Source organism: Pseudorca crassidens, chromosome X (genome assembly GCF_039906515.1).
Source record: "Pseudorca crassidens isolate mPseCra1 chromosome X, mPseCra1.hap1, whole genome shotgun sequence".
NCBI classification, from domain to species: domain Eukaryota; kingdom Metazoa; phylum Chordata; class Mammalia; order Artiodactyla; family Delphinidae; genus Pseudorca; species Pseudorca crassidens.
Genome location: NC_090317.1, coordinates 40,509,959 through 40,525,466, shown reverse-complemented (window position 1 = coordinate 40,525,466; position 15,508 = coordinate 40,509,959). Strand labels below are relative to the sequence as shown.

At 44.0% G+C, this 15,508-nt stretch overlaps 1 protein-coding gene across 1 annotated transcript; it reads left to right on the top strand.

The window, feature by feature from the left end:
* The first annotated feature begins 10,868 nt into the window (after positions 1 to 10,868).
* LOC137216302 (uncharacterized) lies at positions 10,869 to 13,943 on the top strand. The gene is made up of 3 exons (XM_067722223.1): positions 10,869 to 11,193; positions 12,201 to 12,420; positions 13,731 to 13,943. The coding sequence occupies exons 1-3, from the start codon at positions 10,884 to 10,886 to the stop codon at positions 13,741 to 13,743; spliced, it is 543 nt and encodes a 180-aa protein (XP_067578324.1). The 5' UTR covers positions 10,869 to 10,883; the 3' UTR covers positions 13,744 to 13,943.
* The last annotated feature ends 1,565 nt before the right edge of the window (positions 13,944 to 15,508 follow it).

The window sequence follows — 15,508 nt, the reverse complement described above, 5'->3', positions numbered from 1 at the left end:
TTAATTGCATCTCAATAAACATGTTATTTTGTCATTGGTGGTTTTTATCTATCAATGCCTACATTGAGATTAATTTAGAGAGAGTAAGAGAGAATTTTTTTCTTTCACGTTGGTACAAAATATAAAATGAACAATGTTTACAAGAATTTGTACAACGTACATAAAGATGATACATTGGGGGGCTTCCCTGGTGGCGCAGTGGTTGAGAGTCTGCCTGCCGATGCAGGGGACACGGGTTCATGCTTCAGTCCGGGAAGATTCCACATGCCGCGGAGCAGCTGGGCCCATGAGCCATGGCTGCTGGGCCTCTGCGTCTGGAGCCTGTGCTCCACAACGGGAGAGGCCACAACAGTGAGAGGCCCATGTACCGCAAAAAAAAAAAAAAAAGACGATACCTTGGGCTGGGTATAAAGTGAAGAGACCTGATAATTTAAAATTCTCATTTTACACATTTCCCTGCTTTCCTATCTTCAGAGCAGATTCCAAGTACATGAGGTAGTCTATTAAATGAGACTCAAATTATGGTGAATCTATAAAATAGAGAGTTAAGCTTAAAAGAATAACAATTTTTCCTTTCAAAATTGAAATTTGGAAGTTTATAGATCCAAATATTATCTTGTGTGATCACTGATGATGTGTATTTTCTTAAGTTTTAACATCTTTTAAAATTATTTATTGATCAATGGTTTTTTTTATAAATTTATTTTATTTTTATTTAATTTTGGCTGCATTGGGTCTTCATTGCTGTGCGCAGGCTTTCTCTAGTTGTGGCGAGCAGGGGCTATTCTTTGTTGTGGCACGTGGGCTTCTCATTGCGGTGGCTTCTCTTGCTGTGGAACACGGGCTCTAGGCACCTGGGCTTCAGTAGCTGTGGCACACGGGCTCAGTAGTTGTGGCTTGTGGGCTCTAGAGCACAGGCTCAGTATTTGTGGCACACGGGCTTAGTTGCTCCATGGAATGTGGGATCTTTCTGGACCAGGGCTCGAACCCGTGTCCCCTGCATGGGCAGGCCGATTCTTAACCACTGCACCACCAGGGAAGTCCTGATCAATGTTTTTTTAACTAAAATGGATCTGAAAATAGCCAATCCTATTTTATTACACACACACACACACACACACACACACACACACACGTTTAAGTGAGGATGGAACTTTCCATAGGCTGGAGAGTGCTGCCTCTATATGGGCATGCCTAGTTGTCTGTCTTTCATTTTATTCCTCTTCTATTTTCTTCCTTTGCATATGTCAGTAACCATTTAGAACATGAGTGTTCAGGTGAGCATTTTAGTCCGGATTGAGCTGGGCAGTTTTCCTGATTTTGGCTAGGCTTACTTGCATGCATGTGTGTTGTTTGGCTGTTGACTGATTGGACAGGCCTCACTTCAGAAACTGAGGGTTACTTAACTCTGGTCCACTTGCCTTTTATACTCCATGTTGTCTTCGCATATACTTATGATGATGCCCAAGTACAAGAACCTAAGGCTGAAATGCAAAAGTGCTTTTTCATGCCTCTGATTGTGCCGCCCCCACTAATATTTCATTGGCCCATGCAATCAAATGGACAAACTCAAAGTCAGTGAATGAGAAAATATAGTCCCTCTCTCAGTGGGAACGTCTACTGAGTCCTTAGGCAAAGGGTGTAGATACAGGATCTATACTGAGGGAACCTGCAGCAAGAGGAAGCTATCTCGAACCCCATGAAATGCATAAGAAAAGGTCCAGGATAGACTAGAATTAAACCTGTAGCCAAATTGAATTCATAAAGGGAGCAGTAGCAATCAGACCTCAGACCTCCACGCTCTAGCTACTTCTGTTTTCCAGGGATGCAATATAGTGAGGTGCTTGCACATTTGAGCTTTCCATTAGGATTTAATTACGCAGTATTAATCATACACAGCTTAGCTACTAATTGGGATTGGGACTTTTCACAGGGATTGGAAGTTTCACTATCATAAAGATGTTTGGTTTCCCCAAACTGGTCTGGCGATCGAAACCAAACCAAATCCCAATCCCAGTAGGTTTTGTGTGTGAGTGTGTGTGGAAAGTGATAAACTGATCTGAGTAGTAGCATTATACAATACCAATTTCTGTGATAATGAAAATGTTCTGTATCTGTGCTGCCCAATACAGTAGTCACTATGTGGCTACTGAGCACTTGAAATGTGGCTACAGTGACTGAGAAACTAAATTTTTAATTATTTTAAATTTCAAATTAAGTAGCTACTTGTGATACATGCACCTTACGTTCACAGCAGCACTATTCACAAGAGCCAAGACATTGAAACAGCCTAAATGTCCGTCGACAGATGAATGGATAAAGAAGGTATGGTACATATATACAATGGAATACTACTCAGCCATAAAATAGAACGAAATGATGCCATTTGCAGCAACGTGGAAGCAACCAGAGATTATCATACTAAGTGAAGTAAGTCAGACACAGAAAGACAAATAGCATATGATATGACTTGTATGTGGAATCTAAAATATGACACAAATGAACCTATCTGAGAAACTGAAACAGAATCACGGACATAGAGAACAGATTGGTGGTTACCAAGGGGGTGGGGATTGGGAGAGGGATGGCGTGGGAGGTTGGGGTGAGCAGATGTGAGCTTTTATATATAGAATGGATACACAACAAGGTCCTACTCTACAGCACAGAGAACTATATTCAGTATCCTGTGATAAACCATAATGGAAAAGAATATATAAAAAAGAATGCATATATATGTATAACGGTATCACTTTGCAGTACAGCAGTAATTAACACAATATTGTAAATCAACTATACTGCAATAAAAAAAGAAAAAAACCCAAAATACCAACCAAGCAAATAAACAAATAAATAGCTACTCGTGGCAGGTCACCACCGTACTGGACAGTGCAGGTATAGGAAATGCAGAATGGCAAGAATACAAAAGTAATCTTGAAAAAGGAAGACATAGGTTACCACACTTCGAACTTATTATGAAATTCTAGGAATTAAGCCATGGGGTACTGGTCAAGGAGAGACTAATTAACCAATGGAATATTACAGAGAATATAGAATCTATCTATCTATCTGTCTATCAATCTATACACATACTGGTTCATCACACAGGGCAAAAAATGTGTGTGTGTGCATATACATATATGATAAGTCACCTGATTTATGACAAATGTGACACTTAAGTACAGTGAGGAGACAATGGTCTTTTTTTGTCAGTTGGATATCCACTTGAAAAAAATGAATCGACCTTTTTTCAAACTAGGAACAAAAATCAATTGGATATGGTTTGCAGATATAAATGTGAAAGGTAAAAAATAATTTAAAGCAAACATAGGGAACGTCTTCATGATTTTGAAGTAGGCAACATTTTCTTTTTAACAGGTCACACCAGAAATAAAATACTAACAATAAAGAAAAAAGACTATGTAAAACTTAAGAGCATTTGTTCATCAAAAGGCACCATTAAGAAAGAGAAAAGGCAGTCCACAGATTGGGACTATTTGTTTGCCATACATGTATCCAGTAAAGGAATTGTATCCAGAATACATTAAAAATTCCTACAAATCAAGAAGTAAAGGCAAACAACCCAACAGAAAAAATGGGAAAAGACAAACAGGTACTTCAGAAAAACTGGCTAATACCAATGACTAATAAACAAATGAAGGGGTCTCAACCTCGTAATTCATGAAGGTCAGGGAAATGAACATTGAAGCCATATTGTGATGCTTTTACTTTCACACCTGAATAGGTAAAATGAAAACTGATAGAAACATCATGTCTTTGTGAGGACGTGGAGCAACTGATGCAAGTGAAAACTGGTACATCCACTTTGGAAATTTATTTGCCAACTTCAATATATGTGAATTTATGCATAACCTATGATGCAACAATTTCACTCCTAGCTATTTACCCAAGAGAATTATATACATATGTGCACCAGAACACCTGTATAAGAGTGTTCACAGCAGCACTCTTCACAGTAGGCAAAATGTTTTTTAACTCCCCAAACGCATATGAAAACTAGAGTTGCTAGATAAATGGTGGTATATTCATATCAGAGAATAACATGGAGCAATGAAAATGAACAATCTACAACCACTCACACAAAAAATTAGATGAGTCTTTCAAAAGCAAAAGAAGTCAGTCCCAAAAGAGTGTATAGTAAAAGCCCTTTTGTGTAAAGCTCAAAAACAGGGAAAACTAATCTGTGAGGATAGAAGTCAGATTAGTGTTCACTCTCGGGACATGTAGTGACTTGAAGCAGACACGAGGGGATTTTAGGATGTGGCAATGTGCTGCTTCCTATTCTGAGGGCTATTATATGGGTGTGTTCAGGTTGTGAGTGCTCATAAGACTCAAAAGAGACTCTCCCAATTGTGAAGAGCCCTTTGTAGAGTTGTAACAGTAGGAAGATGACACCAAAACCACCCACAGACTTCCAGTTTTTCCCCATATTATACTGCAGAAGCAATATATAATTCCAGGGGGAAAAGTAATCAAAACCTTGATGAGGGACTTAAGGGTAGTAGGGGTCTGAGAGCATCTGTGTCTCAAGACTACAGTATTGAGTATCCAGAGGAAAAGGCTAATGAGATCTGGAGACTTATGGTGTAATTATTATTGCCAACTGAATTTAGCTGTTGACACTGTAGCTCTGGCTATTCCAGACCTTGGGCTTAAATGCACAATTACCATGTTGCACCTGGGGGACTCAGATTTTCCTGCTACTTGCCACCAGTGGGTAGGCTGACATATGGAACAAGTCACTCTGTTGATCCTATCATAATGGTAGGCCCCAATAAAGAAGAGTTGGCAATGGTTGTTTGCTCACTTGCATGAAAGCCAAGTGGTGGCTCCTTAATCCTGATAAGATATAGAGACCAGCCACTCAAGTCAAATTCTTGAGATCCACGTGGGCTGACCAATCTCCAAGATAGGAAAGGAAGTGTCATTCACTCTATGGCTCACTACTCCCTAAAAAGAAGTCCAGCGCTTAATTTGAGTGTTTGACTATTAAGAGACAATATGTCTCACCTAGACAGTTTGTTGTACCCTACGTCTATGTTGAAGAGAAAATCTAGCAAATGTAGCTTGGTACAGGAGTAGCAGGCAGCTGGGATAGTGCAACAGGCTATCTCAGCAGCCCTACGTTTGATGCCTGTAAAACCCCAAGGGTCCCCTGGAATTGTAGGTGTCTGCTACTGATAACTAGGCTATTTTGAGCTTCTAGCAAGGGAGACCACCTCCACCTGGCAGTGCCTCTTGGAGTCCTGAACTTGATGCCTCCCTGAGAGGGCCATCCACTGCACCCTTTCTGAGCAACAGCTGCTAACCTGCTACTGGACATTTGTGGAGAATGAGAGCCTTAGTCAGGACTGCCAGGGAACAGCACGTCCAGACATCCCTACCTTGAGTTTGTTCCACTCAGATCCTCACAACAAGGTTGGAAAGGTACAACAATCTTTTCTTATTAAATGAAATGTTGTATTTGAGAGAGGGGCAGGTCTGGTCCTATAGCTGTGTCTTGCTTATTTGAAAAGGCTGTGGCTACCTATTTAGGGGCCATTTCACCTCTGTTTGCTCAACTACAAGGGAAGTCTTTTGCTACCTGGTGACCACACTTCCAAGAAGTCCCCAAGGATGCTTGGTGTTGGCTTACTGGTGTCTTGGCCACAATAAAAGCTTACAGTGTCCCCGGGCTTCAGCACTCCTTTAGCCTCAATGACAATCATAAAGGACCCACTGCAGTGAGGACCAGTCAGCACCATGGGCTAAATTAAAAGCTGCCCTCCTTGCCCTAGACAATGCTCCTAAGGGGCAGGCATGCTGTATTTTCACTGGCTCTTGGGCTCTAGCTAACAGCCTAGTTGTCTCTTGGAGTTCATGGGGGATGATTGATTGTCAGACTGGGCAAGTGGCCCTGCTACCAGAATCGAATGAGCTCAAAAGGCCTCCATCTGGGTTACCTGCCAGCAGGTGACAGGACTTTGAGCTCTGCCCACGCCTGGCAAAGAGACTACTTCCACCCTCTGCTGCCATCCGGTGGCTACTTCTGGTGTCAAATAACCTTTGAAACCTATTCTGGCTACGAAGTTGCCATTCCTGTGTGAGCAGCAGATTCTGGCAGCACCAGGGCGACACTTGAATCTAAGTTCCGCCACGCTTTTGGCCACTTGTAATCTTTCAGTGCGAGCCATTCATGATGAAGGAGACTCAAGCAAGACCGCCAGAGCACCCCGGAAGTGCCGTGGTGTGTGCCAATGAAGAATACCTTTCTGGTTCTCACTCCAAACAGAGTACAGCTCTTTTTGACCAACCCGTTATTCTCCGTAATGACTTGAGAGAAGCTGATTCCATGGAGAGAACCAGCAGCCAGACAGAACTGGAGGAGCACAGTTAGAGAGACAAGAGCTGTTCACGATTTACAGCCTTGGTCAACATTCTCAAGAGCATATTGGATGGAAGCAAAACCTCTAGGATAAATCAAATAATAACGGCTGAAATTTCAAGGACTAAAAAAACAGGCAGAGATGGGCATGACACTTCATAGGTATTCCACACCCCTTTTCATACTCTGGTGGCTGGCATGATCAAGAAGTAGAGTGGATTTTCAAAGCTTTGACTATAAAAGATTGCTGGACAGGCCGTGATGCCAGAATAATCACTGCCAGACTAGACATCACAGTCAGACTATAGGGTCACTATATGAGGCTGTTCCCAGCAAGGGAATATTCCCTTTCGTTCGTTCTTTCTTCCTTTCTTTTTGTATTTTGGCTGCGCCTTGACGCTTGTGCGATCTTAGTTCCCCAACCAGGGATGGAACCCAGGCCTGGGCAGTGAAAGCGCTGAGTCCTAACCACTGGACTGCCAGGGAATTCCCCAGGAATATTCCCTTTCTAAAGGGAATGGTTGCTTGGGGGATGTCAGGACAGGGAGATCACTTCACTCTATCAGTGATTCCACACCGACAATCCCCAACCATTCCTCTTTCTTTCTTTTTTCTTCCTTCACTGACCTTAGTCAGAGAACGAGGTGAAAGTGACTCCAGCTTATTGCTTCTACTATTACCTGGCTCCAGTCATTGGACATTGTGGGTCACAGATCACAGGGATAGTGATCCACTGGTGGAATCTGTGAAACCTAGATTACCCTTGTGGTGGCTCCCTCAGGCAGCAGTAGGTGATGGTCAATAGACCATTGAAAGTTCTACCATTGTGCCACAGCCTATGTCACTCCTGGAACATCCAGATAGGTCTGGATGCACGTGGGAAATGGCTGGGTCAACGGGAGAAGTACTGACTACTGAATTAGGACAGGCAGACTATGGGGCCATGGAAGGAAAACAACAATCTCAGTATCTGGAGTGGAACTCCTTGTAAGCTGGCAGGTGCAGAGATGGGGATCGGGTTTGTGTCCCCTAAATCCAGCACCACGGCTTGGCAAATATCCCCACGGCCCACTTGAGTCAAGTGGCGGTAGCAGCTGACTGAATTGTCTGAGGTTTGTCCTTCCATCCACATAGATGGGAACAGAAAATCTTCCATGGCCATGGCTATTAAATTCGAACCCCCTCATAGAAACACTCTGACCAGGACAACCTGGTTTCATTATTACTGATACAAGTCCACATGGTTCTCCTGATGCATCCATGGCACCAGAGGCATGTATGGATATTGAAGCTGCATTTATTCAGCAACACTGCCCATGTGGCTTTACCAAACCAATATAAAGGTGATCCAAATCAAGTGTAAGAAGACCCTTTAGGTTATATGCTTGTCTGTGTTGGAGAGTGGGCCACAGAACGTCTTTCCATTGGGAGGAGGGGTAATGTTTTAAATCCTGCACTGTCCCCTGTAGTTATTGGAAGTGACGCAACCCTTTGGAGCACCTTTAGAGACACCAGGCAAAGAGGGCTGTTCTACCTGGGGAGATACCTGGTTCCATAGCCCTGGCATCAGTGTCCAGGCCCTGGAGACAATGGCAGAAACATACCTGTAACTTTAGCTCTCATAGCCAATGAGGTGGCACAAGGTCTGGAAGATAAGAGAATCAGTCTAAACTTCCTTGTACTCTTGTAATGGATGACAGACTGGCCTTAGGGTACATTCAGGCTCAAGGGGGAGGAGTATATCCGATCAACAACATCTCCTTTCTGGTTGGCTTAATTCCACCAGGTGGAGCAGCTCAGCTATTGCAGCAGTGCAGGTACGACACTCTGCATAGTTGGGACACATTCCTCAAGGATCTGGTATATGCACTGAATCAAAAACTGATATTTGACACTATGTCGCCAAATCTACTGTATATGAATCTGGGAACCAAGGAGTGAAAATCAGATTGGCTCACGTAAAAATGAGTCTGATTCCTTTATGATGTTTGAGTGCTGAGGACTTTTAGGACTCAGCCTTCCCTCTTCCCCTCCACCCCACAGCTGGGTAAGCTGACACGAAATCCCAGGTAATCTCTTCTTGGAAGCCAGCAGGAGGTTCAAGCCATGCAAGCCCCTACCTCTGCACCAGAACACTCACCCTGGCCCCACCCCTAACCGAAACAAAAACCTGAAATCAGTCTCCTTTCCCACTCTTTCAAGCAGTTTTCAGAGCAGTCTGGGAAGGCTTCCCTGCTCTTCCCTGAAAGCCTTATTATGTAAAGAATAAACCTTGTCCTACCGTCTTAGTATGTGTTATGTTTGGTGTCAGCACTCTTGACATCTGCAGCAAATTTTAGCTGGGAGGATGGGGTCCATCCTTTCTTTCTGGAGTGTCTACAACAGTTCTTCTCACCATCATTCCCTGTAGCACACTTGCAGAATGTGTGCTTCCCATCCCTGAAACTTTAGGGTCTGCCGTATTCAGTGTTCTGGATCTCAAGACAGACTGTTTCTGGTAAGGCATACAGGTTGGATTCTACTGAACTTGAAGCTACAGCGACCATCTGGTCACTTCAGTCTCCTCGTGGCAGTGGATCAGCAGGCAAATAAAGCAGATTTCTATATTGGAGGGGGCAAGTTGACCCTGATTACCATGAAGAGATATGAGTTGTTCCTACATAATGGGGACAGGGAGGAGTATGTCTGAACCGAGAGGATTCATCAGGAATTGTTTTGGTGCTTGCCCAGTAACAACAGGAAATTGAATCAGTATAAAAGACCTAATGACTCCTTCATAATCTTAAGAATTGTGTACACTTGAGATCTTGGCTAAGTGGGGCTGAATGCAGCAAAAAGTCTTGGACTGTTGACTCAGAAATCATTCTAGAAAGCCTGCCTTTCCACGGCTATCATGCTTATCTTGGTCCTTTAAAATAAGTCTCTCACTTTCTTTGTTCATTCTTTGGAGCGTTGAAGTGAATATGTTACTGAACCAAACTTGGGTCTGTTCACCCAACGTGCAGCAAAGCTAATCTGACAGCCAGTTGTGGTTAAGGAACGTACAGCATTTTCTGCAAGGTGCCAAGCAAGGAGTGTGGGCAACTTATGCTCAAAAGTCCCAAACTCCCAAATGGCTTTCAGGGAAGGATTTTTAAAGGCAGGGTGAGGGAGAGGGTAGTGATGATATCCTACATGATATCCTTGTCATTAGTTTGTGATGAGGTAACAGGGTGGTATTTGGGGAATTAACATCATCAATCTGATTTCAATCTGTCTGGGATCTACTCGCTTGTGCTCAGCACACAGTTAACTTCTTCCACCCGGTGGAGGTTTTAGTATCTGCAAAACAATTCAAGGATATGGCTCAGATTATTATCTATAGCCCTTGAGAAGGAACTATGGGTCCATGACTTTGTCATATGGCCAAACTATTATTATTTTGTCTTGCTTGACTGTTTTCCTTTTTTTCTGCATTTTCTCAATTCTCTGATTAAATTTGCTCTTTGGAACTCAGGGAAGGCTTGGGAGGCTATAGCTCTTCTACAAACAAGAGGTGGGGTGGGGAGTGAAAGGGTGTCTGTAACTACAGGGTCCTGTTCCTTTCTAATTTAGCAGCAGTTCATTAAATTCTTTCCAGCTCCTGTTGTTAACACTTCTGCAACTTTCTGTTCTGAGTGCATCCATTTCACCTCACCTTTTTCCTAACTAGCTTTAATAATGTTAAAATGTCCAAATTCTTTTTTTCTCTTTCTTCTGGTAGGTTTTTTACTATTGCTGACATATTAACTATACAGTTTTTAATGACTCTGCCCCTATTGGCACCAGCCATCTCCAGATGGAAATCAGGGAACAATTCACCCTGTGCAGCAGAGTGCCTCTATATGGGGACATTTTAGTTTTGCTGGCAGTGGTAAAATTAAAAGTATCGGATATGCTTGGACATAAAGGGTAATTGGGGACTCCAAGGTCCTGGAAGGAAAGGGAGGAAGGTCTCAAACTCTAGAAGCTGGGTCTTGAAACTTCATTGAATCGCAGACATGTCAATCCTCGCCTTTCAGCCAATGAGTTTAGAGCTCCCTACGGAGGGGGGGGGAGATGGGGGGGGTGGAAGCAGTTCTCTGTTGACCCTTTGAAGTTCTGGCTCCTGTCAACTGCCTATCAGATTCTTTCCCGCCTTGTCCAACGGCCTCCCAGGCACACTTATGGTTGGCTGCTCCTCGGGCCCCACCCCCCCACCCTTCCTTTCACGAGTCCTCCAAAGGCCACCATCACAGACTGTTCCGCTGTCTGCCGCCATCTTCTCTGCCTCCCACCACCCCCGCCCCCCTCACCCGCCCCGTCCCAGCAGGCTCTGCTGCCAGCAGCGAGACTTAGCTCGGCAGCAGCCATTTTTGCCAACTAGGTCTAGCAGCCGGATCGCTTCTCTGGTTGAGGCACTGACTGGTGCGTCTTTCCTGCCATCTCTGCCACAGAAAAGCGGGGCTCAGCCACACGTGGTCAGAACAGAGCAGGCAGTGGGATGGCCAGCATCCCTGGATCAGTCCCAGGAGGAGCGGTGCCGGCAGAACGGGGTCGCAGGGTCGCCGCCCGTAGGGTTTTACTGGCGGAAGTGCGAGCCCTGTGGGAAGAGCAGGGCGCCCAGCCCATAGTCCAGGAGGACTGGGGTGTAAAGCTGGTAGAAGAGCAGGAAGAGGCGGAAGAAGAGAAGGAGAAAGTGGAGGAGGCGGAGGAGGCTGAAGAAGACGAGGAGAAGAACGAAGAGGCGGAGGAGGGAGACAGAGACAAGGAAGAGGACGAGAATTATGTGGACAAAGAGGAGGAGGAGGACGGTGAGGAGGGCGCAGAAGTGGTCGCGGTATCTGTGAGTTCCCCACCGCGCGGTTTCGGTCCCTTCCCTTCTAGACCCCGTATTCGTTATAACGACCGAGTCCTGGCCGGCCGCACGCCGGCCACGCGGTGGTTAGGCGCTGCTCTTGGGAGCCCAGGGAGCCGGGAGAGAGAGGGGACCAGATGCTGGAAGGCGAGTACCAGGCAGAGGGCACCCCGCCCTGGAAGCTGCGGGAGCCTGCAGAGGGGGCGGCATCCTAGAAGGCAGAGGAACCTGCAGTGGCGGCAGCGGAGGCCGAGTTCTGGTTGGGCGAGGTCCTGGCTGATGCCTCCGAGTCCCGGGAGGCTGGGGCATGTGGACCCGACGACGGGGCCGAAGCGGGCGAGGGGCGGCCCAGACCTCAGGCCCTTGCAGCCCCTGCTGGGGCATCGGCCTCAAAGGCAGGCCGCACTCAGCGCTGGCCTCTGGCGGTTAGGCAGCGGGTCAAAGCTCTCAAAAACCTTCAGGCAAGATATGCACAAGTAGAAGCCCAATTCTCTAAAGACCTTTAGGATCTTGAGAAAAAGTATGCTGCCTTCTACCACCCGAGGGGCAAACAAATGGCATACCTCACTTTTGGCTGACGGGCTTCTAAAAACGTAAAGATTCTCAGTAGGATGACCTGAGAAAATGATGAAATGGCACAGGGGCACTTTTCAGTGGTTGAGGAATCAATGAGCTTCGCGGTAGAATTTGTCTTTAAATCGGGCGAACATTTTCCAGTGACGTTCTGGCAGAAACATACAAACATGCTCTCAGGATCAGATGATTTCGATCCCTTCTCCAAAGGGCCAGAAGTAATCAGCAGCACAGTGTGTGAGATCTACTGGAAAGAGGGGGAAAATGTTGTGAAAACTGTCAAGCAGCAGAAGTATGAGGGCCATGGAAGTGTTGTATCAACCAGTAGAAACATGACCAGCTATTCTTTTTACTTCTTTATTTATTTTCTGACATATTTGTCTTTTCCAGATCCTCCCGAGGGCAGAGAACTAGATTCTGCTGCTGATTTTAAATCGGGAAATGTTGTCCACCACCTTGTGATGCCAAAGTCTGTATCATTCGACACTAAAGGAGAGAGTGAACATCAGTATGAAAACGCTGATGAAGAGAAAGAGGATGGAAATGAGAAACCAGAAGAAGGACCCAAACTGGATATGGTCTCAGCAGAGGGCAGCTCTGGAGAATACAGGTATTATTGTATAGTGCAAGCATTCCTGACATATACCTGTTACTAACAGCTTTATGTTTTGTTTTGTTTACATCCTTAATCTACTTTTTATCTTTTTAACATCTTTATTGGAGTATAATTGCTTTACAGTGGTGTGTTAGTTTCTGCTTCATAACAAAGTGAATCAGCTCTAGTATACCTATATCCCCATTTCTCTTCCCTCTTGCATCTCCCTCCCACACTCCCTATCCCACCACTCTAGGTGGTCACAGAGGTCCGAGCTGATCTCCCTGTGCTATGCAGCTGCTTCTCACTAGCTATCTATCATGTTTTTAATAATTTTTGTAAAGTAAATAAGAAAAAATTGGTGAAGTTTAATTTTGGAAATACAGTTTAATGTACTTGTATTCTTGATGGTATAGAAGGAAGTGTGTTCTGAAATGTGTTTCATTTACAGCCACAAGTCGTTTGTCCTGTAGCCTTAAAACTACTACTGATGGGAAATTTATCAGACCTGGAAATAGAGACCTGTATTTTTTTAGAGGTCTAAAATATAGAGACCTATATTTTTAGAGAGTGGCCACGAGGAGAAGCAGCTAAAGCGACCAAGCTGTGCTCTAGCTGTACCTTCATCACGTGGCCACAGAAATGGAGTCTCTTGGAATAACAATGCCTTTGAGAAGGTGAAAGTAAAAAGTCAAGGATTTGACTTACAAAGTAGTAAAAATTTAAGGATTTCAAATAAGACTGCATTTCATGAGTAATTCACAAATATTACTTCAATTTAGATTTTTTATTCAAAAGAAAAGAAAATTAGCCATAGTAAGATTATTGGCTATCACTGAGTTGGTAATTCAATCTAAATTTCTTTTTCCTCTACCCATTCATCTTTTCCTTTCTCTCTCTCATCTCTCTCTCTCTCTCACAGTAACACACTCTTTCTTTCTCCCTTTCTTAATTTTTACACCTGCGGATGTTTGATAACAGCCTCTTTCTCATTTTACAGATACGGAAACCAGAGGTCTGGGAATATAAGGGATTTATGATTTGTGTAAGGAGCATAGGCCCTTAAGGGGGAAAGACATTTAAATCACAGAGTGGCCTTTCAAGAACAAAAGCTAGCATTTATAGTGGTGGGCAAGAGAGAGATGAGGTTGGTGTGATGAAATGCTGTGCACCCTGACAACCAAGGGTCTGGGTTACAAGAAGAAAACGTTTTGTTTTCTCCTTGGAGAGCCAATAGATGTTCATAATATTGACTCCTATTTAGAAAGTCCCTGGTGCATGTTATTGGTGTACAGTTGTTAATTGACTCTTCTCCCACCCTACAGTTGGAAGGCATAAAAAGAAGTGGACAGCGAAAGAAAAGATGAATTTGTTCTTCACGGATATTCTAGTTTTCATTAGCCCACAATACAAATGTTGTTTCAAAATTCAACATCCCAAAATGATATTAACTGACATCTGACTTTATTCTTACCTTTGACAGATAAATTTGACAGTATTGTTCACATTGAAAATAAAAGCTTGTTTGACATGAATAAGCTGCAGAGTTGGGTTTTTTTTTATATAAATAATACAGACTCCAGTGTATCTTGGTTCTATTTATTTCGGCCCACCTTACTGTCATTGAAAGGGATTTGTTTCAACTATTTGGTAAGCCTGTTTGACATCCCTTTATAGCAGCCTCAAATAAATTGAAATATTAGATTATAAACAACTTGTGTGGCAATAGAGATGGTGGCGCAGCCTCTAGTATATGTTACTGAAAGAAACTGATGGATGACCTAGCTTGCCTGGAGACCAGATGGTGCTAGTGGCCTGCCATGGAGCAGCAGCATCAGCGTCTGCTGGGAACGTGTTTGAAATGCAAATTCTCAGACCCTGCTCCAGACCTGCTGAATTGGATATTCTGAAGGTAGACTGCTAGCCATCAGGTTTTTACAAGTCCTCCAAGTGCTACTGAAGCACACTAAAGTTTCAGAACTGCTGCTTTAGAGCAATGGGGGAAACGTTTAACTACACCCACAGTAGGACCAGCCTTAATTCACTGACTTGGTACTATTGCAGGTAAACTGAACAGGATGGTGAGATCTGGACTGAGGAAGACACTAGAATTCTCAGGGGCCTGAGACACAAAGGCCTCCGGGAGGGATGTGTTAGTTTCCTAGGGTTACCGTAACAAACTACCACAAAGCGGGTGGCTTAAAACAACCGAAATTTATTCTCTCACCGTTCTGGAGGCCAGAAGTCTGAGGTCAAGGTGTCGGCAGGGTTGGTTCCTTCTGGAGGCTCGGAGGAAGGATCTGTTCCATGCCTCTCTCCTAGTTGCTGGTGGTTGCTGTCAATCCTTGGCCTCATTTGGCTTGTATATGCACGATTCCACTCTCTTTCTTCATCTTTACATAGTGTTTTCCCCTGTGTCTCTGTTTCTGTGTTCTTTCTCTTCTTATAAGGACACCAGTCATATTGGATTAAGGGCCCACCCTAATCCAGTATGACCTCATCTGATCTTTATTACACCTGCAAATACCCTCTTTCCAAATAAGGTCACATTTACAGGTTGCGGGGGTCAAGACCTCAACATGTCTTTTGCGGGGACACAATTCAGCTTATAACAAGGGGCAAAGATTCAGTAGTGGAAGGGACGAATTGGTAAAGGAGAAACCTAGTTCCAAAACGATAAAAGCATTATGATACCATGCACATATGAAGTTTAAAGACATGCAAAATTACTAGGTTGATTATAGATACATCTATTTGTAGTAAAAGGCATACATAGGAGTAATGCATACATATGTAGTATGCAGAAAGGTGTGTATGAGACCAATAAACTTACTTAAGACAGTGGTTAAATCTATAGAAAAAGACGGAGAATTCAGTTGGGGAGAGGTACACTGGGTTTCAATTTTATTTGTAAGCTTATGTTTCTTAAGACGGCTGATGGTTGCATGGGTGTCGCATTTTCAGACCTTTGTCGAGGTCTGAAATATGTCCTAATTTAAAGAAAATTAAAAGAGGAAATGGGCCTAGTATCTGGAACCTCTTTAAGGGAAAAATGTGAAGTGGTACTTGAGCAGAGCAGAGGATCAGAGAAGGGGAGGACCAG

Bases quoted from the DNA above. Each gene is read 5' to 3' on its own strand.
- LOC137216302 (XM_067722223.1), top strand. From the start codon at position 10,884: ATGGCCAGCATCCCTGGATCAGTCCCAGGAGGAGCGGTGCCGGCAGAA. The intron at 11,194-12,200 runs GTGAGGAGGGCG...TGTCTTTTCCAG, and splicing joins CAAAGAGGAGGAGGAGGACG to ATCCTCCCGAGGGCAGAGAA.